Source organism: Doryrhamphus excisus, chromosome 10 (genome assembly GCF_030265055.1).
Source record: "Doryrhamphus excisus isolate RoL2022-K1 chromosome 10, RoL_Dexc_1.0, whole genome shotgun sequence".
Taxonomy (NCBI): Eukaryota; Metazoa; Chordata; class Actinopteri; order Syngnathiformes; family Syngnathidae; genus Doryrhamphus; species Doryrhamphus excisus.
The window spans coordinates 17,918,836-17,942,175 of NC_080475.1; the positions used below are offsets into that span (position 1 = coordinate 17,918,836).

At 41.9% G+C, this 23,340-nt stretch overlaps 2 protein-coding genes across 3 annotated transcripts in view; both read right to left on the reverse strand.

The window, feature by feature from the left end:
- Nucleotides 1-1,067: 1,067 nt before the first annotated feature.
- phf8 (PHD finger protein 8) lies at nucleotides 1,068-16,164 on the reverse strand. 2 transcript variants are annotated; one of them, XM_058085144.1, is made up of 23 exons: nucleotides 15,870-16,164; nucleotides 15,391-15,432; nucleotides 15,198-15,298; nucleotides 15,006-15,091; nucleotides 14,804-14,933; nucleotides 12,278-12,438; nucleotides 12,048-12,189; nucleotides 10,588-10,774; nucleotides 10,335-10,497; nucleotides 8,693-8,780; nucleotides 8,432-8,538; nucleotides 8,263-8,354; nucleotides 7,980-8,069; nucleotides 6,866-7,138; nucleotides 6,560-6,642; nucleotides 6,307-6,473; nucleotides 5,258-5,343; nucleotides 4,060-4,181; nucleotides 3,633-3,961; nucleotides 3,460-3,555; nucleotides 3,271-3,380; nucleotides 2,824-3,184; nucleotides 1,068-2,747 (listed from the first exon to the last, which is right to left on the reverse strand). In XM_058085144.1, the coding sequence occupies exons 3-23, from the start codon at nucleotides 15,293-15,295 to the stop codon at nucleotides 2,659-2,661; spliced, it is 3,060 nt and encodes a 1,019-aa protein (XP_057941127.1). In that variant the 5' UTR covers nucleotides 15,296-15,298; nucleotides 15,391-15,432; nucleotides 15,870-16,164; the 3' UTR covers nucleotides 1,068-2,658. The 2 variants fall into 2 exon arrangements, with proteins under 2 accessions (XP_057941127.1, XP_057941128.1); XM_058085145.1 differs by having other exon boundaries at nucleotides 15,376-15,432.
- A 441-nt stretch (nucleotides 16,165-16,605) lies between these two features.
- Nucleotides 16,606-23,340, reverse strand: part of si:dkey-151g10.3 (serine/threonine-protein kinase WNK3) — a 54,623-nt gene continuing 47,888 nt past the window's right edge. The window contains exons 20-25 of the mRNA XM_058085130.1: nucleotides 22,776-22,852; nucleotides 22,347-22,690; nucleotides 20,354-20,589; nucleotides 20,210-20,290; nucleotides 19,899-20,062; nucleotides 16,606-19,045 (exon numbers count right to left, since the gene is read on the reverse strand). Of these exons, the coding sequence (XP_057941113.1) occupies nucleotides 18,527-19,045; nucleotides 19,899-20,062; nucleotides 20,210-20,290; nucleotides 20,354-20,589; nucleotides 22,347-22,690; nucleotides 22,776-22,852 (1,421 nt within the window). The 3' untranslated portion in view covers nucleotides 16,606-18,526. The remainder of the gene's footprint in view (nucleotides 19,046-19,898; nucleotides 20,063-20,209; nucleotides 20,291-20,353; nucleotides 20,590-22,346; nucleotides 22,691-22,775; nucleotides 22,853-23,340) is intronic.

Genomic DNA, 23,340 nt, shown 5'->3' on the forward strand with positions numbered 1-23,340 from the left:
AAAACAAGTCAACTTGTTTAATACAGTTTATAGTAAGTTCTAGCAAACGTTTTTAAGTGAGCTAAATAGGGTATGCATAGGGTGTGCATTTTAACAATGAAATAAAATAATGCTTACATGGTCAGTAAGGGGGTTAAAGGTTAAGTCATCTATCAACAAAATGTGGAAATCCCGGTTTCTACACATCTACACGTCATACAGAGTTGGGTTTCTTCCTATTCCAAAATGTTAGCCGAATTGGAGGCTCTACATTAGCTGCAGGTATGAACCGTAGTTGGTCTATACAGTCAGGGTCATATATTTCATATAATCATGTAGGAATTAAAAGTCTGTATATGGCTCCCACTTATTATGGTACCAAAGCGGGCCAGGTGTGTGTTATTGCATCATTGTTTCATTTCAAAACCGTTGTGGTGGACTTTGAGCCAAAAAGATGAGAGTAAATTGCTGGGGTTGCCAGATTATGTAGTATTTGATACACGGAATATTAATGGTAAAATATTGACTATTAAGGAGTGAATATCCCTATTGTTTTACTTCCCAGACAGTGCAGTGGCTAGGCTATGTTGTTTGGCACCATGGGTAGGTCGTTGTCTGCATCACTGTGTGGGAAAAGCTACTTCAACCATCAAAAGGTTGACTTGACTCGGACGACTGGCAAGTCATGTTGCCAGCTTGTATGTTAGAAGATTCAATGAAATACTATGGAAGCAACTGGCGGGTCGCTTTCAAACCCCTGGTGGGCCGGATGTGGCTCCCGGGCCATAATTTGCCCACTCCCTATACTATGTTCTGTGATTGACTGCTGAGTGACCAATCATGGGTGTATCCTGTCCTTTGCCCAAAGTCAGCTGGGATAGGTTCCAGCTGGCCCAAAACCCAGTGAGGGTACAAACTCCTAGTGAGTGTAGTGGTAGTACAGTATGTAGCGTAGACACATGAGGTGCACCAATAAGAAATGAAAACAATGAGTACATGTGTACAACTTCCTTTTTCAACAATAACCACACAGTTCAACTCAGCCCTGATACATTACCCCAACAGAATGAATGCACAGAACCAATACATTATATTTGGAAAAAAAGTTATATTTTCAGTTTCAGGTTCTACTTAAAACACGTTGAAACAAGTTTGTACACAAAAACTAAATATGAATATGATGATTAACATTAACCTAAACAAAATGAACATCTAGAACGAGTACACTTCAAATGTTATACAGCCAAGACTTGACTACAAATATAAAAAAATACAGCAATGTGTCATGTAAAATGATAAGAAAGGGTTCAACATTTCTGGTACTATAAAAAAATACAACATATATTTACATTCCCCCCCCATATGATACACATGACATATGCTTACATTACCAACATTCTGTTCCTGGTACATTCTATGGAAGGAATGCTGAAGCCTAGCAAGAATTACAGTCGATATAAAAAGAAAAACATACAAAGAAAATGCAAATGCAAAAAATAAAAACATCAAAGGAAAAAATGACAACATAATAAAAATACCTGTATAAGGTAGTTACTGAACACACTCGTTTTTTGGTCATTTGCCTTCAATCACAACCAGCATAAAAGGCATCATGTATCAGGAGATTATGTCTTCAGGAACATATTGGAAATTGGCTTATGGTTTGATGAGACATCATTCCAACAGTAAAAGTTACTGCACAAAACTAACCTAAGTGCAACCTCAAATTTGCCATGCAAAATATTTACTGTTTTAGCTTATCAATGCGTTGATATTTATTTTTGAACCAATTGTTATACAGGTATTTTTAAGTTTGGCATAAATGTTCTTTATCCAATTTTCCTCCATAAATCATTATATATCCACTGTAAGTCTCTATCTTGTTTGCTCATCCAGTCTCGCTATATAAATTACAAATATTACATATTTACAATTGAAAGAAATTCAACAAATACGAACATAATTTCAATAATTGTTAAACTATTTTAACAACTGTATTTTAACTGTAGGGACCAAAACAAACGGGTGGTAAGAACATAACATAGGCTACAAGATGACAAAATGTTGCCTTTCAAAATACATACAACTACAATAAATATCATTGTACAATGTCAATTGTTGCATCAGTTCACTTCTTTAATTTGTGGACCGATCTGGAGATTGAACGAGCAACAGTGAATTCACACACATTGTACAGTGAATTTAAAAAGGATATTAAAATAAATAGAGGTAAAAATGATATTAAAAAAACACACACTTCTATTGTAATTGGCTAAGAAAACGTTCTCTGTCCCTTTTAAAAATGAAATTGGAAAGCTTTAATTCCGCTCGGCAATACCAAAATAATCATCGCCGATACAGAGAGACAGTAGCTAACAGCTTAAAGACGGTAACTGTCCATGCTATCGTCATCATCACATACTGGATGTGATTCTTCTCTACTTTCAGTGGTCTTCATAAGCAGTGGTGTGCTGCTCAACCCTTTATGCACAAAAAAAATAGGTGGCATGCCCAATCAAGCGGATAGCAACAGATGAAGGGAAAGACATGGTCAAACTAACAGATATTAGTCAACAACTTTATGGATATAAAATATAAATGACTATCGCTACTTCCTTCAATACTATTTTCACAAACATGGATTCCTACTCAGGTCTTCAGCAATGTGTGCAGACTCCCTCACAACAAAAGTTTGCCGTTGCGGTGAATTTTCAAAATTTTTCCAAGTCTCTGTTTTGCTGTTGCAAGTCCTTTCTTTGGGCGCCTCCCTAAATGTCAAATATACAAGTAGAACGTATGAGACCAGAGATATGGAAGTGTGCCGTTTCAACTGTTTCTGCTTACCTTGACCCACTCCTGATATGCCTTGACTGGCTAGCCCTGACGGTGATGCACCGGGGTGTGAGCTGCTGTTTTGCGGAGACAAGGAAGGTCGCCGCGAAGTGAGGAATACTCCAGGGGCCATAGCTCCGCCCCCTCTCGGGCCGCCAGGGCCAAAAGGTCCCGGGCCTGCTGTGTATTCATGGTCAAGTAGGCTGGCGGAATAGTAATCCATCCTCCTATCTGGGCTGACGTCTGGTGCAGACTCTGGAACGTGTGGTGGGGAGGGAGGCGCTAGCTCTGTCTGAACAGGGGGGGGGCTTGCTACAGGAACAGGATGACGCACTTTTTTGGTGTATTTCCTTTTGGCAGGTTTTTGCTGCTCCTGAGTAAAACAGAATATGTTGTTATTGTTTAATAATCTATAATCTTCACAGGGTTATTTCATCACTACATTGCTACCACAATCACCTGATGTGCTAGCTTGGCTGCAGCTGCTGCCAGGCCCGTTTCTACAGATGCCACTCTCGCCCCTTCTCTGGCTGGCCTATCCTGTTTTGGAAGGGTTGGCGTCACCCGAGCTGCAAATGCAGGCAGAATGACAAGACTTTTTGGAGCCAGAGGATTGCAATGTCAAGTATGTCCTGGACTCGACTTTACCTTTTGGGCTCCAAGGTGTGTCATCCCAGTTTTTCTTCCGCTTCATCTTCACCTTCATGGCATGGTCCTCTTCATCGGACTCCAACGACGGGTAAACTGAAAATAGCAGCCACCCAATCAACAATGCTGGAAGTTTATTTGTGGTAATGTTCATTATTTAGTCCTTTGCCCACCATAGTCCGAGTCTTTAAAACAGGTTCCCAGAGTCTCCTGCTCATCTGGACTGTCTTCGTCGCTAAGGTGCCGAGCCGGCCGCTTAATGGGCCGTTTACCAGGTCGCTGAATTACGCTTTTTTTCTCACTAGCCTTTTTGACCCCCCCGGTCACCCACACAGCCCTGCCACCTTTCTCCTTTACTACTCCTAAGCCCTCAGTCAGGCCTCCAGAGATGGACATGGGTGAGGACGAGGAGGAAGAGGATGACGAGGAGGAAGGTGGGTTAGCCATGGAGAGCATTCCCTGAATGGCATCACGAGTACTGGGAGAGGCTGGGGCTTCCTCACTGAGAACACAGTTGAGCAAGATAAGATGGTGCTTTTCATGTAAACAGGCTTAGAAGGTGTTTATAAAAAGTAGAAACATTCCATAAAGCATTCCAACCTGAGTGCGGAGGAGTCCAAGCCTGCCACCTGCTTGCTGGCCTTCAGCAAGTCCAGAATGCCCCCCGCACCACCCTTCACACCATGAGCAGCCAGGGCCTCTTCGTCTGTGGTGTAATCCTCCTAAACACGTACAATTAGTAATCAGGGTGTACCCCGCCTCTTGCCCGAAGACGGCTGGGATAGGCTCCAGCATGCCCGCGACCCTCGTGAGGATAAGCGGTACAAAATGGATGGATGGGCACACATTTAGGTTGGCATAATTTTTTGCCATTTTCATTGATGGGCACTTTTCAACACTTAGTAATGGTAATGGTTTTATTTCATTTGAACATGCATCAGATTCCAATTGAGTGCATCCCATAATCAGTTCACACTTCCACATGTCCAAAAGGAGTAGGAAGAAGCAAAGCTTATTAAATCCTACCCCTCCATCTGGTACTTTTACAATCAGTAACTGTTACATGTGTTCACTTCCTGCTTTCCTAATATAATTTAAGTTGTTTTTTTTTTTATTATTATTATTTTATTTTTGTCACGTACCAAAGTAGGAGGTGATATGACCATCCAATGACATAATGGGTACCATAGTAAGTGTCAATATAGTGATATGTATAGCACATCATGACTGGTTCAAGACTCTTCATCCTTGTATTTAGCAAACATCAACTGCTTGTATTGTTTCTTGATTTGGCTCATCGTTGTGCATTGTTTGAGGTCCTTACTCAATCCATTCCATAGTTTGATTCCACATACTGAAATGCTATGGCTTTTTAACGTAGTCCTAGCATAGAAGTGTTTCAAATTGGGTTCTTCCCTGAGATCATATTTGATTGATTTGATTGATATTTGAAGTATTTAAATTACTATTCTGTTCAACTTCCATGTCACAAAATTGAGAACAAATAAAAAAGGCATTGTTTATGGACAAACTTAGTTTTCCTTTTTTTTTAAGGCACAATTGAAGCACCGACACTTTCTAAAGATTCAAAGTAATGATTTTACATAGATCAGATATCAGATAATGTAATACTATTTTTTCAATGACAGGATTTGTGTTTATACATCCTTAATGTGAACCTTTTTTATGTGTATATCAATATTCCTTGGAACTACCTTGACTTGCAATTAATACAAGCATCCAAATGGTATTGAGTTATGATTAAATTGATCTGGTTATGGCTGGTCCATAGTTTTACCTCTATGTCAAAGTCGACCTCTCCTGGCTCGCGGATGCGGTTTGGATCCGAACAAGGCTTAGCTCTTGGCAGCTTCCGGGGAAGACCTGAAAGCACATTTACATACATTTACATTTAGACTTTTAGCAAATAGTGTCTATGAGCCAGAGACTGGGTTCCATATAAATGTACATTCAGCAACATAATACACATCATGACTAGATGCCCCAGCCACCTCAACTGGCTCCTCAAGATGTGAAGGAGCAGGGGCTCTACTCTGAGCCTCTCTTGGATGACCCAGCTCCTCACCCTATCTCTTAGGGTCCTGCCCCCTGGTGGAGGATGGCCGTAGGGTAAAACACAACTTAACTGTTGCTGATCATACCTAGTTCAATTTCAATTTCTCACACTAGGGTTGTAAACGATGCCCGAATTGGAAATGCTTGGGGATATGATGTGCTCTTTGTGCACATTGGAAGATAGCGTGTCACTTTTATATAACTGGTTTCTTTATTGTACAATGTAAGACTAATGTGTACAGCAACAAACTAACCATAGAATAAAACTGAACTGAAAAACATCGCTGGCCAATCAAAATTACCCCGAGAGCACAGCGACAACTTATCCAAGGGGTCACAAAAGACCCCACAACAATATCCAAAGACCTGTAGACCTCACTTGTCTCAGTCATGGTCAGTGTTTAAAACTCCATCATAAGAAAGACACTGGGGGTGGCTCCAGTGTGGCTGAATGACAACAATTCTGCAAAGATGAGTGGACTAAAATCCCTCCACAGCACTGGAAGAGTCCAACTACAAGTTATCGCTTGATTGCAGTTGTTGCTGCCAAGGGTGGCCCAACCAATTATTAGCTTCAGGGGTAAATCATATTTTCCCACACAGTTTGTCACTTAATAATAAAAAGTTTTACAGAAAAACTTTTGAAAATTTTGTGTTCAGTTGTGTGGTCATTGCATAAGGACTTACTTACTACAAATCAAACCCCCTCCAAATTTTATTCCTGCAACATTTGCAGCCTGTGTATAACCACATATATTAGAATAATCTCACCGCTTAGTTTCTTCTTTTTGCTTGATCCTGCAAGCTTGCGCCGTGGTGGAGGGGTCTCATCTATTTGGAGTTCATCCTCTGATTCCAGGTCAGAGAGACTGGATCCCTCCATGGACAGGTGATGGAACTTTGCGGCACCTCCTGCACCATTGCTGCCCTCTTTTTTCCTTAAGTGTCATTGACAACAAACAGCCTTTAATTAGACTAAGACCATGTATGAAGGTGATAGATACATCGAATAGAAACACATTACCCTTGAATCTTCCCATTGGTAAGCACAAGTTTCAGTTTGCTTTTATTTAACTTTTCTTCAAAGTCTTCTAAAGGCAGCTCCAACTGAATAGAAGGAAGAAAAATGTCAAAATGATGGTTTAACTTTGTACTTAGATACTGAATATTAATGATCTATACACTATAATCATCAAACTGAATCAAGGATTGAAATATTTCACTCAATGTGGAATGAATCCATTTCTTAAATAAGTAACTAAATTTCTGAATTTCTGCATGACGCAGAATTTTTTTGAGATGTGCCAAAGTAAGATTTCAATCGGTGTACCTTGTTCTTGCTTCTGGATTTGCCAGGCTGGATTTTTTTGAGTGTATGTTTGGTGTGGATCTCCAGCAGGTCTAACTCTCCTGCCTCTGTCTTCAGGAGAGCTTTCTGATTCTTCTTCTTGGGTCCAGGTAGCCCCAGACTTCTTATGGGTTTCAGGCTTTTCTTCTTTCCAGGTGGGCGGCCTGAATTCTGAGAGACGGTCAAGGGAGCTTTGGAGAGGGGTGATCCGGGAAACTGTGGTCCAGTGCGGCCAATGTTTTGTTGGAAAATGTCCTATGAAGACAGTGGGTGCAATTTCAAAATATTAAAGAAAACCACTTGATAACCACTCAGAAAATATGCATGTGTGTGTCAATGTGTGACAAAAAAGAATAAATGATCACTGTTTTGTGGTTAAATATGTCCTATTATTAGTTTAAAAACCCTGAAAGACAAGTTATATGTACTATTCTGATCACCATGCAGCCATGCCACTCCCCCGTACAGTCAGGCAGCTAACCTAATAACCTGAAAATAAATGAATTCTGGGCTGTGGACAAGTGGACAAGTTGTTAGTGCACAAGTTGTTAGTGCACAGGCCACACAGTGAGGAGACCCGAGTTCGATTCCATCCTCAGCCATGTCTGTGTGGAGTTTGCATGTTCTCCCCGTGCATGCGTGGGTTTTCTCCGGGTACTCCGGCTTCCTTCCACATTCCAAAAACATGCTAGGTTAATTGGCCACTCCAAATTGTCCATAGGTATGAATGTGAGTGGGAATGGTTGTTTGTCTATATGTGCCCTGTGATTGGCTGGCCACCAGTCCAAGGTGTACCCCGCCTCTCGCCCGAAAAAAGCTGGGATAGGCTCCAGCACCCCCGCAACCCTCGTGAGGATAAGCGGTAGAAAATGAATGAATGAATAACTGAACTCCTGAGCAGACATCGGCTTGACTGAAATTCACCAAATGTTGCTGTATTTTATGAAAATAAAGACAACTGACAGGACACAGATATTAACATCTCCAAATTAAGTGAAAATTGAAACCAAGCTAAATGATAGCACACTTGTCTGAAATCCTATTTACCCAACACAAGTTTCTTTAATAGTAGCATGTAACCACGTTCTTTACTTACCTCAACCAGACGAATCTCTTTGGCAAGGTCCTTCACCAGCAACTGAGTATTGATGGTTTCTGGAATTTCCACTTCATGATCGGCCAAAGCCTGAGTGTAAGAAGGTATACTAATGAACTCCTTGCTTTCACCATCACTTCAGTAACATTTGGAGTTTGTGTCAAAGGTAGTGACAGAAAAGTGACATTTATTCAGTCAACCATCACATCCTGTGCTGTCCTGGGTCAGGTCTAATGCTCGTGAGTAACAATGAGTAGGGAACACGTATCATAAAAAGGTCTACCTCTTTCCGGGTCCAGGTTCGGAAGGCATTATTCAGTGCTTTTGCCCCATGAACCAAATAAGTGGCCGGGTGTCTGCGGTTTTCTCTCAACCCTGTGAGAGGGAATATTGTATGTTTACTAAAGATGACGAGACAAAACAAAATGCAATTCCAATGAGCCAGATCTTACCTCTGAAGGTATCAAGCAGGTGCTTCCCAACGTACCAGCACACTGTTTCAAAGTTGGGAAACTTAAATAGGTCTGCCGTGCTCAACCGCTTCTCTATTTCGTATGCCCTAAAATGTTAGCAAACTACAAGTTAGCAGGAACGTACTGTATGTTGTCCTCATGAATTGTATTCCCTGCTCTTTCTGTGATCTAGCATTCCGTGGGGACGTTTAATACAGTGGATTCTATTGGTAGGACAGGAGGAGCTTTGAAGAAACTAACCGAAGTTGCATGTCAATATTAAGACTATGTAAAAAGTTCCCCCCAAAGGCCAGACAGTCCACGGGAGTGAGCACAGCATGAATCCATCCTGCAAGACACAATCATCACAGAAACTGTCAACAGTAAGGTTACTTGTCAGACATACAGTACACAATATCCCACAAAAGTCAGCCCTCTCCCCCCGTGTTTCACTATCCTAATGAGGGCCGCAGGTGTATGCCAGAGCCTACACCAGCTGACTTTGGTAAAACCTGGACTGGGAGAATTCCACTAATCAGCAACGTGAGCTGGAATTAGACTGCGGTGTCAAAGTCAATCACACAGGAGGCCAAAAGTGAAAGCCTACTTGAGGTTGTGGGCCAACCTGGACGGCATCACCGCCCACCATCCATTTGCTGTGGCGCTTATCCTCACCAGGGTAGCAGGGTATATGCTGGAGCCCATCCCAGCTGAGTGCGAGCAGCGGTTTACACCCCCCAACTTTGCATCTTATTTTTTATGCTGAAATGTTCAACACTTGTCTATTCTGCCTATTTAAAGTTTAAAAAACACATTTTAACCAAGATAATTGAGGAATGATCGTTTGACGTTGCCAAAATGACAGGACAACATCGTAGTTAGGCTGGTCAAAAGGTCTCATTAGCACGGACGGGATTTCGTTTTCAGGATGGGACAAAATGCACATGAAAGCTGGCCAAGGTGTCTTTATGTGGACATACATTTTGTATGAATGGGCTTTAATTATTATTTATTATTTTTTACATGGGAGTGGGAAAATGTGCATAATATTTGGGTCCGGTCATGCCTCCTTGAAATTTCGACTTTCTGGTAGATCGTCTGTGGATATAAGACTATGATTGTTTTGGCACAGTTGTTTGTTTCAATTAGGACTGGGCGATGTTTTTAAAATATGGATTTTTTTTAAAGCATGATATCAAAAACAAGCATTTCGTTCATATCACTATAGACTGGATTTGATGCGGAGGTCTCATGTTTCAAGATGGAGCCGTGTGTTGCAATGATAATCTGAATAAGTAGCAGTAATAGTGATAGGAAGGAATTTGGAACAGCTTGAAACAAACAAATGGGCAGGGCAATAACAAAAGGGGTGCAAAAATAAAATAAAATAAAAACTAGTCAAAAAGCAGAGCACCAAGGCTATGTTCACACTGCAGGGTATGATGCCCAATTAGGATTTTTTTGTTTACCAGTAAGTACTAGCGTTGCTCTGATCAATGGGCCGCCGATCGTGTCGGCCCATATCGGTGGAAAAGAATGGTATTGACATTGGCCGATCCCGCTGCAGCAGAACAAGCATGTCTGCCGTGGGTGTGACTTCCTATCTTTGTGAGACCTAAACAGTTTGAAATGTCGATGAAACGCAGAAGAAAGTTGTCTGAATCTCCTCTTGCTGAAAATAAACGGAAGCTGGCAGGGGTTTGCTTAGTTGAGCATGCTCGTGTGGTTGTGTGGGCGTGACTCGGGCCTCGATGAGCGTGTTGTGTGGCTCTATGGATTTATAACGACATACGAATCTAAATTGTACTTCACATTTGAGCAAAAGAATAGGCACGGTCCTGCAGTATGAACATACCCAAAGACACAGAGCACACAGACAACAAAGATGTTCATGCTATCTCACCAGTTGGTATGAACAAGGTGTTTCCTTGTTTGACAGAACACTTGTAACACATGTCAACCTGGTCTCCAAAGAACATCTCATTCTGATTGGATGAAGAACTCCATCGCTCAAAAAGCGCCAGGTTAGCTGGTGTAGGGGATATCAGGTAGAATATTTTCTCACCCTGAATGAACAGAAAAGGGAGGAAGTGCTTAAAATGACAAAGGTGAAAAGACCATGAAAGTATCAATAATTTTGTTCACGTCTCCCTCACCCGCAAAACATGATACCAAACGGAGGTGCCTCCAAAGTCAACATGAAAGTCTGTATAACTATCCTTCACTCCCATGAGGCAGTATTTCTGCACGTTGGGCCGCTCAAATACAGACTCCTCGGGCCAAAGGTTCTCCACCCATGACAGTTTTCTTACAATCTTTGGGGTCTCAACCAAGTTTGAGAGCCTGAAACCAACCCAACAGTTAGTTACTTTTCATTCATATGAAATGTTAAAGGGGACCTATTATGCTTTTTCCACTTTTCTGACCTATAAATGTTAAAATGTTGTATAATCGTGTTAAACTCTGCCAACGTTTCAGATAAGGGGGACGGCATGGCTCAGGCGGTAGAATGGTCGTCTCTCTACCAGGAGGTTGTGGATACGATTCTCTGTTCTCTCTGATCAGGTCCAAGTATCCTTGGGGAAGATACTGACCCCCCAGTTGCTCCTGATGCAGTCATCAGCAGGTAAATAAGCGCTTTGAAGGCCTTGGAGGTGGAAAAGCGCTACACAAGCGAAAGACCATTTACCATAATGAGGGTTGCGCGTTTGGAAGTGAGGCCTGAAAGAAGTTTGCAATGGTTCTGAATGCTGGTTTTCAGAGTTTATCATCACCAGCTCACTGTGACATCAGAGTTGTAGGCTCCTGACCAGCAAGAGAAACATTTGGGACTGACCATGGGCAAAGCCAGACTATCCACCAAACTGTTGTTGAAGCCTGATGCCTTTCCAACGTTAGTTTGTCTTATTGAAAAGTCAGAAGCGCAAACTTAAGTAACAGTTTAGCCATGTCCTAAATGCTTTTATTTTGGGAAAATAAGCGGATGTCTGTGTAGCATTACAGGAAGCGTCTCACCTGCATGCATGCAAATTAGTTTCTACCAAAATCAGTGGATCTACCAGAGTTTTTTTAAACACGGGCAAGTCCCGAAAAAACGTAATGACCACATTTCCACTCCAGATGTTATGCCAAGATTGTCTGCATGAAGTAAACCTGTACCTGCGTTACCACTCTCCACTTTGAGTTCTTACATGGTAAGTCAGGGGTCTCCAACCAGCAGCTCATGAGCTACCAGTAGTTCCTAACCCCTTTTCAAGTAGCTCTCCAAAGGGTTTATTCACTTATTATCAACTCTACAAAATTAGAAAGTGGGGTTCGACAGTAGTCCGGAAGTCTTAGAGAGCGCTTGGGAATGTGACCAATCACAGTCATGCCCAGAAGGCAGGCCTTGAGGGGAATAAATTAAAACAGACCATTTTGGAAAGCCAGGGAAGTACAGCTGGAATAGGTGCAGATTCTGGTAGATCTACAAAGCTTTCCGTGCGGGTTATCATGTGTAGCTGCTGTATAGGAGTCCACAACTCAACGCAAAGGTCCGAACATGAGCATAATAGGTCCCCTTTAAGAATAACATCCCTTAAGTCCCTGCATGATAAACAATGTGATGGGAGTGAACCTGGTCTCTGAGAACTCCAAGCTGATAACATTGAGCACTCTCTCTCTGTTCGGGCTGTTGTAGTACTCCACAAAGTCTCCCAGTCGCATCTTCAGGTCACATTGGCGAGAGACATCAATCACGTCAATCTCTTTGTCCGAACCTGCAGACAACATCAACATTTCATGAGAACGAACATAATAAAGTTGTGTTCATGTTGAGCTGTACATTTGCAGGAGAGGCTGGATTACCGATGTAGTGTTCCACATCACTGACACTAAACGATGCCGGTGGCAGAGTCATGCCAAGACCGTCTCGCCTTAGTACCATGACAGGGACGCTGAAAGAATGCTCCTCAAGGAACTCCACTGTGAGCTGGGCCCCTGACGGCTTCAGCAAGACTTCATCTGCACTGTGTACACACAAACAGAAATTGGAACGTTTGTTTTCATATTTCGTCCAACACGGTGATATAGTGGTTATCATGTCTGCCTCTCTGTCAAGGGTTCCAATTTCCATTGGATCTCTGGTGGAGTTGGCATGCTATCCCCATATTTGCGTGACTACGGGAAGTCCGGCTTCCTCACATATTTCCAAAACAAGCATGTTAGGTTAATTGGAGACTCTACAAATTGTCTGTAGGTGTGAATGTGAGTGTGAATTGCCTGGAAATGTGGCTGTGATTGACTGATCAGTCCAGGGGTGTACCCCACCTCTTGCCCAAAGTTGGCTGGGATAGGTTCCAGGTCACCCGTGACCCAAGCTACGGCAAGCAGTATAGAAAGTAGATATATGGATGTCATTTGTCTACATGCAAATTCTGTTTTCATTCACTGAAAACAAGAGTTTGGTGGGTACTTTTAAAAACTCTGTTCAACATTTGGGTGGGGATGGAAAAGCCGTGTTGTCTGGCTTACCATCGTATGACATCATCGGGTGTGCAGCTATATTTTTTAATTTAAGTCAACAACAGGGCATGTATACGAACACTACCTCCCCAATTTGTGCAAAAAGAGGTGTAGTAACACTGCTTTAAAACACACCGAGTACTTTTAGAATGCATATACTGCATAGCCTCAAATAGGGGCCTCTGTTGTGTGTCAGTCAGAGGACTGTTCACTGAACAGAACAGAAACCATCCTTTTATTAATAACAAGACATGGCACCCTGGTAGCTTATAAAATCCAACCCACCTTGTGGGTTGGCTTTTAGTGTGGACCGCTAAATCCCATATCCCAGCTCATCTTATTATCTTAACGATATCACTATCGTAACAAGTGGTTGCACTGTCTGCTTTAGCTGCGCTGCCATATTTGACCAAGAAGTAAAGTAAAGAATCCGTTCCACTCCTCATCTCGCTGTCTTATTGATAGAAATATGAATATCAGCTGATACACTTACATATTCCATTGTATCTCTCTTTATTCCATTCACATTGCACCAATTCTCTGACTAATCAACTAATACAGGTGTGTAGTGCCCCCTTACACAGGCTTTTGTATGAATTAACTCCTCTTCGGAGATACACATCAGTACATGTGAAGTTAACCTAAAATGCATACCCTAAATAATACAGTGGGACCTTGGTTAACGTCATTAATCAGTTCCAGAAGGTTCGACTAAAAAAAAAAAAAGGACTCTAACCCAAGCTAAGTTTCCCATAGAAAATAATGTAAATCCTATTAATCCGTTCCAGACACACAAAACACATTTTATAGACAATAAAGGCAAAAAATGAAGTGATTAAAAATGTGACAAAAATAATAAAAAATGACAAATGAATGGACATGTTTGGTAGCGTGTGCTATGTTTGACTGCAGAAGCCATCAACATGCGACAATATGTTGCAATGCTTATGTTATGATGTTGGAAGCAGAAATGAGTGTTATGGATGTAAAATGAGACAAGCAGAAACACAGTGCGTCAAAATGAAATGACGACTGGCTTGTCTTTAAACTGTAAAATTCATAGCTCTAGCATCCTTCCCACAGTACAGTCCATCTCCTTTCTCTTTTGCGTGGTCCATGTGTTTGTTAAGTTGTGTATCTCTCTGTTGCAACTAGTAAACAAACGCTTTTGCTCTAAAATGGTGTCCGCGGCCCACAATACATTGCATGATCATGTGCAAGTATGGTGAGATTTCATCTTGTGCGCATAATCCGCACGCTAACCGGGGCGAACATTAACCGTGGTACCGCTGTACATGTCGTACTCACACTAGTCCATTCATACAGTGCCTGGGCCCACTTCATACCTACAGTCCAGCACTGCTATTGTGAGTGTTCTGATGTATGCTTCAGCACACTTCCCCTCCGATTGGAAGATGAAGGCCAGGGTATGGTATGATTGATCCTGCATATGCTCATGCAATGTAAAAGTGTTACAGAATGACTGGAATGAAATTGCTCCTCTGCGGGTCTTAACCGCCTTTCTTAACAGAAAAACAGATTCCATATAAACCACTCAAGATCAAAACCCACGGCTCACTCACTCAAATGTACATTTACATGTGTAATAAAAATGTTTCATGGATTTAATGCAATGGCTCCTCTTGAAAGTTAATAATGATATAGGCTACCTGGCACAATTGAGAAATAAATGCCTTACTGTGATTAATATTTAGTGGAGGCAAAATTAGTGAACACAGGGTATAAATACTGCATTACCACAACTACCAAGTACATCTTCGCTTGATTTATTTAAAGCTCTATTCTGCTGTTAGAATGTTGAAAACACAAACACAAATGAGGACAGTGTTTTTCCTTCTGGAGCCATACCTTGGAAAGGTGCGATTGCGTAGCTCCCTCACAAACTGGGGGCTGCCCGTCTTCACCAGCCGAGTAGGGTCTCTCCCTGCACTGGCGATGCTTCCATCTGTCTGCTTGTTCCCGCCACGCCGTTTCCGCACTAAAGAATTAACACTTGCACAATGTCTGTGTACATAAAAAGGTAGAATAAGGAATTGAAAGTTTTACTTACTGACAGATGGGCCATGGCTGATCTGACAGTTGGGGCAGTGATAAAGATCAATCTCAGCTGCTTTGTCCTCCTCGACACCAACACAACTACAGAGTTGCAGGATAATGCACAGCACACGCAATACATTATGATGGCAATAATCGAAGCACTAAGCAATTGATATACAGACAATTATAGCACATCATGACTTACCTGCCATGGAACCAATCTTGACAAATGTCACACTCTATCATGAAGCGAGTCACATCATAGGGTAAGCGACACAAGCAGTACACTGGTATAGATGCCATCCTCTGGAAGAAGATGATTTGGAAGAAGATGAAAGTTCTCTGCAGGTTTAATTAGTATTGTTTCGATAGATTTCCAGTACAGTTCTGAATATTACTGTGGTTTCTAAGGGTGAAGGCTGGCGAAGACACCAGGAGAGCTGAAATACATAAAAAATACATAACATATTAATAATTACAGAATATATAAGACACACAATATTATGTTAGAGCCATGACTCTCCCACTAAGCTTAGCTACGGTGTGGGCTGTGAACGGTAAGCTAACACACGCTTTCTTTAGAATAAATATAAATGTAGAAATACACATCAAAGGTCACTATGACGATATAACTGGTGATTTGTGCCGCTATAGATAAAAATATCTGGTATTTGTAAACACGTTCACGTTGTTATGCTAGCCATTTTAGCTAACAGTGTAGCTAATCTATAAACACTTTTAAACATTCTACAGCTACAATTCGCAAGAACACAACACATTGACAAGGAACTCTCCAACTAAATGAACAATGCACAAAGACGAGACAATTATATAGTTTATACGAGACAACGGAGCGAAGTGATACATAGCAACTCACCGAGGCCAAGCACTCAATCGCCGCTGTAATCCCTACGAACGATCCCGGGCAGCTGCGGCCTTATTATGCAACGGACATTGGTTAGGGTTTGCTTCACCACATTTTATATAAGGACTATGTAACGCCCGAGTATGGAAATCCGGATCAGACGATGGCAGCGTAGCCGGAATTTGAACTTCTAAGCGACTCAGACGAGCACTATAGCTACAAATGACAGCGTACTGGAACGAAAGAACGCCATTTTCAAAGCATACAACAGCGTCACCGTTGTTCATCACTGTTAACCTGTGCGGGAGCAATAAAGTTGGAGCAGTCAAAACTTGGTATTATGGAAAAAAAGCTCCTGTTTTAAAACATCTAAGATTGAACATGGGACACGTTATTTACAAAAAGAGATCAAAATGTAGATTTAAAATGATTTAAAATACATTTTAAATGCCTATGCCATTTGTAAATATGGTGCTTGATGCAAAAATACTGTATATTTTTACACATACAGACACTTGAAAAGAAAACATTTCAATAAGCTGGATGTAAGACATAAAAAGGACAACATTTTTAAATATGTCAAATCCATTCCCTTTTAAAGATTTACATTTTTTCAGTTTTGGTGAACTTGCACATTATTGTATACATTGAAAATATCTATATTTGCTTTGCAATGAGCTTGATATTTGTAACATTGACATTTTCACACAGTTTGTGTTGTAAGAATATAACACAGCATGGAAAAATGTCACAATTGTGTGATGTTTGACATCATTTATTGATTAGTTACAAAACATAACAGTGATTTTGTTACAATGTACAGGAGGTTGGTTCTCAGTCATGCCTTAAAGGGACGCCCTTGACTTTTTTGCATCCATGAGTACGTTTAATAAAGCCTAGAAACTATGTTGTTTTGTTTTCGGTGATTCATAGAAATAAAGCCCAAAAATCCTAAAAGAGGTATTTTAAAAAAGTACCATGGAAACAAACTTGATAACCAGTTTTTTTAAGCTCTCAAAACCTTACTTAATATGGCCAGAGTGACATTTTACAATTTAACACCAACTTTAGAAAATACAAAAATAATCTTCATGTTTTTGTATTTTTTTTTCTTCTTTTTTTTAGATAACATTTTGGTAAAACGGCATCATGAAACATGATAATGAAGCTGTTTTGTATGCACGGGGTCTACATGTTAGTATCAGACATGACAGCAAAGGATCCGACCTTCTACGATGAAACGCATACAGAAAACCATCGTCATATAGTAATTGATGTCCAAAGGAACTATTGCTACTTGACCATTCATGTTCTTAAGCAGCAGTCGTTTAATAAGCATAATAAGCATAAACCTGACCATCCATGGCTAAATGAGCTGCTAAGCCAGATGTGACACATGTGACATGTCATGTGTTATGTTATGTTATGTATATGCTCTACCAGGAGTCAAATAAAGGATGGAACTGTCTGATTCTGGTTCATCTTATGACAGTCTGCAGTTTGACAGGCAAGTGCACATCAAATCAATAATCATCACAGTGTATATTTACTTTACTTGAGGAAAAAAGAGAGATCATTTCTTTTGTTTTGAGCTTTTTTGTTGGTTGAGTGATGCTCGAATTGACAAATTTTGGTTAAGGAGTGGCAAGCCAAAAAAGTCATCTAATGTAGTCCATCATGTATTTGTGTCAAACATATACATACAGTCTAACATGCACATTAAAAATACAGACTAGTGTACGGGAAGTCTGTTTTAATCACACAACTCCAAACATAAAGGACAAAATAAACACATGCTGTCCAACACTATCGATTGCATAATAGTGTGATGTTTTGGTTGTGGACCAATCATGGTGATCACAATTGTGCTTCCTCGTTCTGTGACAAAGATGTCACACATCTAATAACAATTTAGGTGAAAAATCAACATTTTTGCCACAAAAACAGCTATTAGTACCTACATTAACATGAATAATGACTATGGTACTTTAGTATTATTTCACGTGTACTCTAGTGTGTAGTGAGATTTTTCAATTGTGTTAATTTGGGTCAGGTCATACTAGAATCAGCAGAATCTTTTCTATTGGGAAAAGAAAAAGTCTGTACTGGGTTCTTTTAATGTTTTTTTTTCTCTGCCCATTTAAGCAGATTGTGCGGTTGGCGTTTTAAAAAGGAGTCAATGTCTGCATATGAAAATATTTGATGACTTAGAAATGATTACAATACATGCTGATCAATTCCAATGATCATTACTAATTGCACTTTTAAAATTGATAGTCCTTTCACCGCAAACATTGACAAACTAAAACAAATGACCAAGGATATGGACACATCATGAAACATATTTTTAGGGACAGTTTAGGTCTGACAGTGAAAAGAAAACGTTTGTCGGAGATATGTCCTCAGACACACACACATACAGGTAAACACACATACATTTCACATACATACGTTAAACAACGTGTACATCCCAAGACCCACACATACCGTTATTCACAACGCTCAGGGGCTGTGTTCAATGTTGCCTTCTCTCTGTACATACCAGAACCAATCATATCTCACATTCATTCCCCACATCCTGTCATCATTGGTTGCAGTTATAGTACTGCACCTCAATACTCATACTTCAGATCTTTTCTTGCATCATTATATTTACCTCAAGCTTGGTTTCATTTCTGTCCCAGCGGAAGAGTGGCGGTGGGGGGCGTTGGGTGATTTTTGGCACTGGAAGGTAGAGCAGCTTTAGAACAGAAGGAGGAGGAGGAGCAACAGTTTGAAGATGAGGAGGAACAGGAACAAAATGCCCCCCCACTAGCAACGCTGCCATCTGCGGGTGCAGAGGAGCTACTGTCAGGCTGCACAGTCACAGCTGTAGACGCCGGAGACGTGGTCGTTTGGGAAGGCAGCAGCGGTTGGTTTTGAGGTGATGAGCAGGGCAGCTGGATGATGGCCTGTGTCAACTGGATGGGACGTTGCTGTGTCTGCTGGCACGCGGGGGCCGGCTGAAAGGTCATCTCCTGGAGCTGGAAATCCGGCTGCGTGTGTGGCACTTGAGCTGTGTGCGTTTGCGAAGGTCCGGGGAAGATAGACAGACCGCTATAGGGAGGGGCTGCCACAGACAAGCCGGCGGCAGCTGGGGCTGCCTGTGGATTTAGTGGTACCAATGGAAACCAGCCTGGAGGAGCCACCTGTAAGGGAAAGAGTGATACAATGAGGCTTTGGGACTGTTAGCTGTGAAAAAGCAAGCATCATTCGGATTCTTGCAGAATCTGCACCTATTCTTTGAATTCTTTGCTTCCCGCGAAAACGGTCTGTTTTAATTTATTCCACCCAAGGCCCGCCTCAAGGCATGCCCACTCGGCTCATTGATCACACTCCAAGGGCTCATGAGGACTGCTGAATAGCTGCCGAACTCAACTTAATAGGAGTTAATAATAAACGGCTTTGTAGCGTTTTAAAATGTCGGCTTTTAACATACAGCTGTATGTGTTGGATCTCGAATCCGATCTGAAAGTAGAGACTGGACAGTCCGAAGTTTCTCAAGAAAAGAGGTTACTTCAAGACATCTCTCAATGCTAAGTAGCTATTTTAGTGTTAGGTTTTCTACAGCATCTCTAACATGTAATGTGTTTTTTTTTGCGGGACTAACAGTGTTTAAAAACCTCGGGGAGACCCACTGATTGTGGTGGTCGAATAAACTCTCTGAATCTAAGCGTTTGGAGCCATCCCAAACTTCTTGCAGGGTTCACGACCAAATGCGCACACCTCATGATCTGAAACGTTGGCATGGTTTAACACCGGAATACAACATTCTAACTACATTCAGCTACATTTATAGGTCAGGAAAGTGGAAAAACACATTAACAAACAAACACATTAAAACCAATGTAATTTTTCGATGCATTTTAGCCATTCATTTACAAACAAACTGGATTTGAGGTCACAGAAAGCTGAACTTTTTAGAGAAACATCACCATAGCTTTCAGCATTGCACGGCATGCCCCCTTGTATGATTCCAGCTTTGCCTGGTGTCAATAGTACCTCAATCAGCTGAGTCCAGCCCCCCAACTCTTGCACCTGCTGAATCTGCTTGATCTGATTGAGAGAAGGCCTGGGCGTGGTTTGGTCCAGTGTCTCCTTTGTCCAATCATCTACCAGTTTGTGCAATTCATCAGTGAATGTGTTTTTCCTTATCGGGCTTTGATCTGGAGGAACAACAAAAACAATCAGCTGTGGTCTCCGTCCATTTTGGCTACACAGCACAGCACAGCACAAGAGTTGAATTGCACTGTGTTCATGAAAAAAGACAAGAAAAATCTTAAACCTGACACCAATGTATTCTACACCAGTACCTCTTTTAGGAGGCAGTGAAGTGCCATGAGGAGGATTTCCACTCTGCTCAGCACCCAAAAAACTACTTGACTGTTGGAATCCTGGACGGGAAACACAGTGAATATCTACAAATACAGAACACATGAAAAATAATAATACTTTACCAGCAAGTGTGACTCCGTTGTTATCCATGTGAGAGTGAGGTCGGGGCCGCAGTTTGGTTTTGGGCGGCCTTGGCCTGCGAGGAGAAAGGACTGGGGCTAGTGGAGGAAGAGCAGGGGTACGAGACAGGCAAGTGGGCAGACTTTGCCTTTGTCCTTTTTGGGAGCGAAGCTGTCTGTACAGTTCTTGGAGCTCTAGGTTTTGCTGGGCCTGAAGCGACACCACTTCCTTGATGTGCCTACAGATGTGGAGATTCAAAACACAGGTAAGGCATTTTATTACGGTTCAATTACTGTCACAGCTGACAATTGTCAATGCTATGATTCAGACAATGGGCTTTAATTTCGTGGCACAGCGCAGGGATGCGCAGGGTGGCGTGGCCCATGCTGTGGTAATTTGGTCCAGCACACCACTGGGCTGCGCCGAGATGGTCGTGGTGGCACACCAGTGGAGGTGTCCACATTTTCAACTTGGTGCAGTGACAATTTTGTTACAAAACAACACGCCAAAGGTGCGCTGAAAGCTCGAATGCTCCAACTTGGTCTATTCCTGGCACAGGTGAAGCGCACCCTGCTCTGTGGTAAATTGCCTGACATGCGCACATTGCACCAAAACCTCATAAGCAGATTTTTCAGAGTGTCGCGCACATTTCAGTGGAAGAAATAATGACAGCAACCACTATTAATGTAACCGTCTGAACCAGCATGGACATTTTTGTATTTATCGTCCCATCACATCTGATCAAAGATGTCACGCATAATGGGAACTCAACCTGACGGTATCTTAAATTAGATCGCCCCTCCTGCGCCTCCCCTCAGTAACCACTGTTAGTATGCTAAAAAGCGTGAAAACACGTAGCGCAGACAAATTTCACAGAGAAAGTGACCCATTAGGCAACTAATAATTAACAACAACTAAAAACAAAGATTCATATAAGTTGGTTGTTACAATATGGCTGTAGGATATATTTTTTACTGTTAATTTTTTCTCAAGAAGGATGAGGACTCCTCATTGAGGAGGAGATACCGTGAATATACTGTAGCCCTTTTCGCTCGACGGCGTGGCTCTCCTATTTGGCGATGCAGAGCAGGAATGCTGGTGGATACTTCGATTAGCCTGCTGCTGTGTTTAATCATGACGTGTCCCACCCATGAGGTGGTTATGTGGTGACGCTCATTGTGGTCTCTGATGCGCTTTTAAAAGCAATGAGAAGCGTTCATTTGAGATTACACTTGGCTGTGTTAAACCCTGTCACGCCTTCTCCCTTCCCTCTTTGCCACTTGCGCTGTGGGAGGAATGGAGGCGTGGGTGCGCGGCCTGCGCCAGGCCGAGCTGCTTTATGTAGAGTATACCTTTGTAAAGTTGCTAAACGGCGTGGGCGTGCCTGAAAGACGCGATCTGTCTCACAAAAGGCGCCATTGACGCTAGAACCGCTACTGTTAAGAAGTGATGCTATACTTGCTATCATGTGGAAGCGGGACAATTGATACAATTATTCATTCATTCATTTTCTACCGCTTTTTCCTCATGAGGGTCGTAGTGGTGCTGGAGCCTATCCCAGCTGTCTTTGGGTAAGAGGCGGGGTACACCCTAGACTGGTCGCCAGCCAATCACAGGGCACATATAGACAAACAACCATTCACACTCACAATCATACCTATGGACAATTTGGAGTCGCCAATTAACCTAGCATGTTTTTGGAACGTGGGAGGAAACTGGAGTACCCGGAGAAAACCCACGCATACACGGGGAGAACATGCAAACTCCACACAGAGATGGCCGAGGGTGGAATTGAACCCTGGTCTCTTAGCTGTGAGGTCTGCGCGTTAACCACTCGACCACCATGCCACCCTTTAATACAATTAATACAATGCAATTAATACACTTTCTACTAGTTGCAGTGTGAATAAAAAGATTTGAGACTAGCAACCACAACCTTTCCTACTTAGCGAAAGTCTATGCCTTATTTAGTGCTTTTATATTTTTCCCACTCACTTCTCTCTCAGCTTGTGTAGTTCTCTTCTCAAGTCTTCATCCTCCAATTCACTTTCGTCATTATCATCATCGCTGCTGCCTACGGGGGAGTGGCTGTGCTCATGACCTCGAGAAAGATGGGCCATCCCCGGAGTCCTCTTGCTCTCATCTTTCTCTCCATCCTTTGCCCGAGATCGCCTCCTCTCCCTGATCACAACAGGAGACACTGGAGAACTGTCACTCTGGCCGTCTTCCTCCTGCGTCTCAGCCTTGGTTACAGAGAAGCGTCCGACTTTTCTGTGGGTGCTGCCGTGGCGTGATGATGATACATCTTTTGGGGGAGAGGACTCGGACACTGGTGTCACCTGTTGAGAGCAGCCGGAAAGGCATGAGCCTCGTGTTCCTTGTTTAAAGTAATGAATGTCAGACTAATATTGTCTCTTCTCATACTTGAAATCGCCCTTTGTGCGACTGATGTCGGGTCACCTCCTTCTCCTCTTTGAAAGACTCACTGATGGATCGGCCCTCTGATAAACAAAATGGGGTGACGGGGAGTCAGAGACACACACAGAGAACATAAATACACAGAACACACATACAATGTGTCAAACAGACAAAAATAACCAACAGAGAAATCATGTCCATGAAAGATGACAAACAGAACAGATGCACCAAGACAATCGTGGACCACAGACACATACAGATATTGGAGTTAATCATCATTTTTGCTGACATTTGTGTTGCATGCAGTTTTGCTGTTTTAATATGTGTATTAATATGTTTAACTATGACCCAAAAATCCTGTATTGTCATTAAAACGCTCATTAACAATGACCATGGAGAGAAGGGCAGTTAATGGCTTATCATTGTTAATGGCTTATTAAAAGCAATATTATTGTAACTTGTTATGTAAAAAAGTAGAGCTGTCACCTTACCTTTGTCTCATTCACATTTTATCTGTGATTTAATGACACTATTCTGTCTTTGACATGTGTCAACAGAAATCTAAAATAAG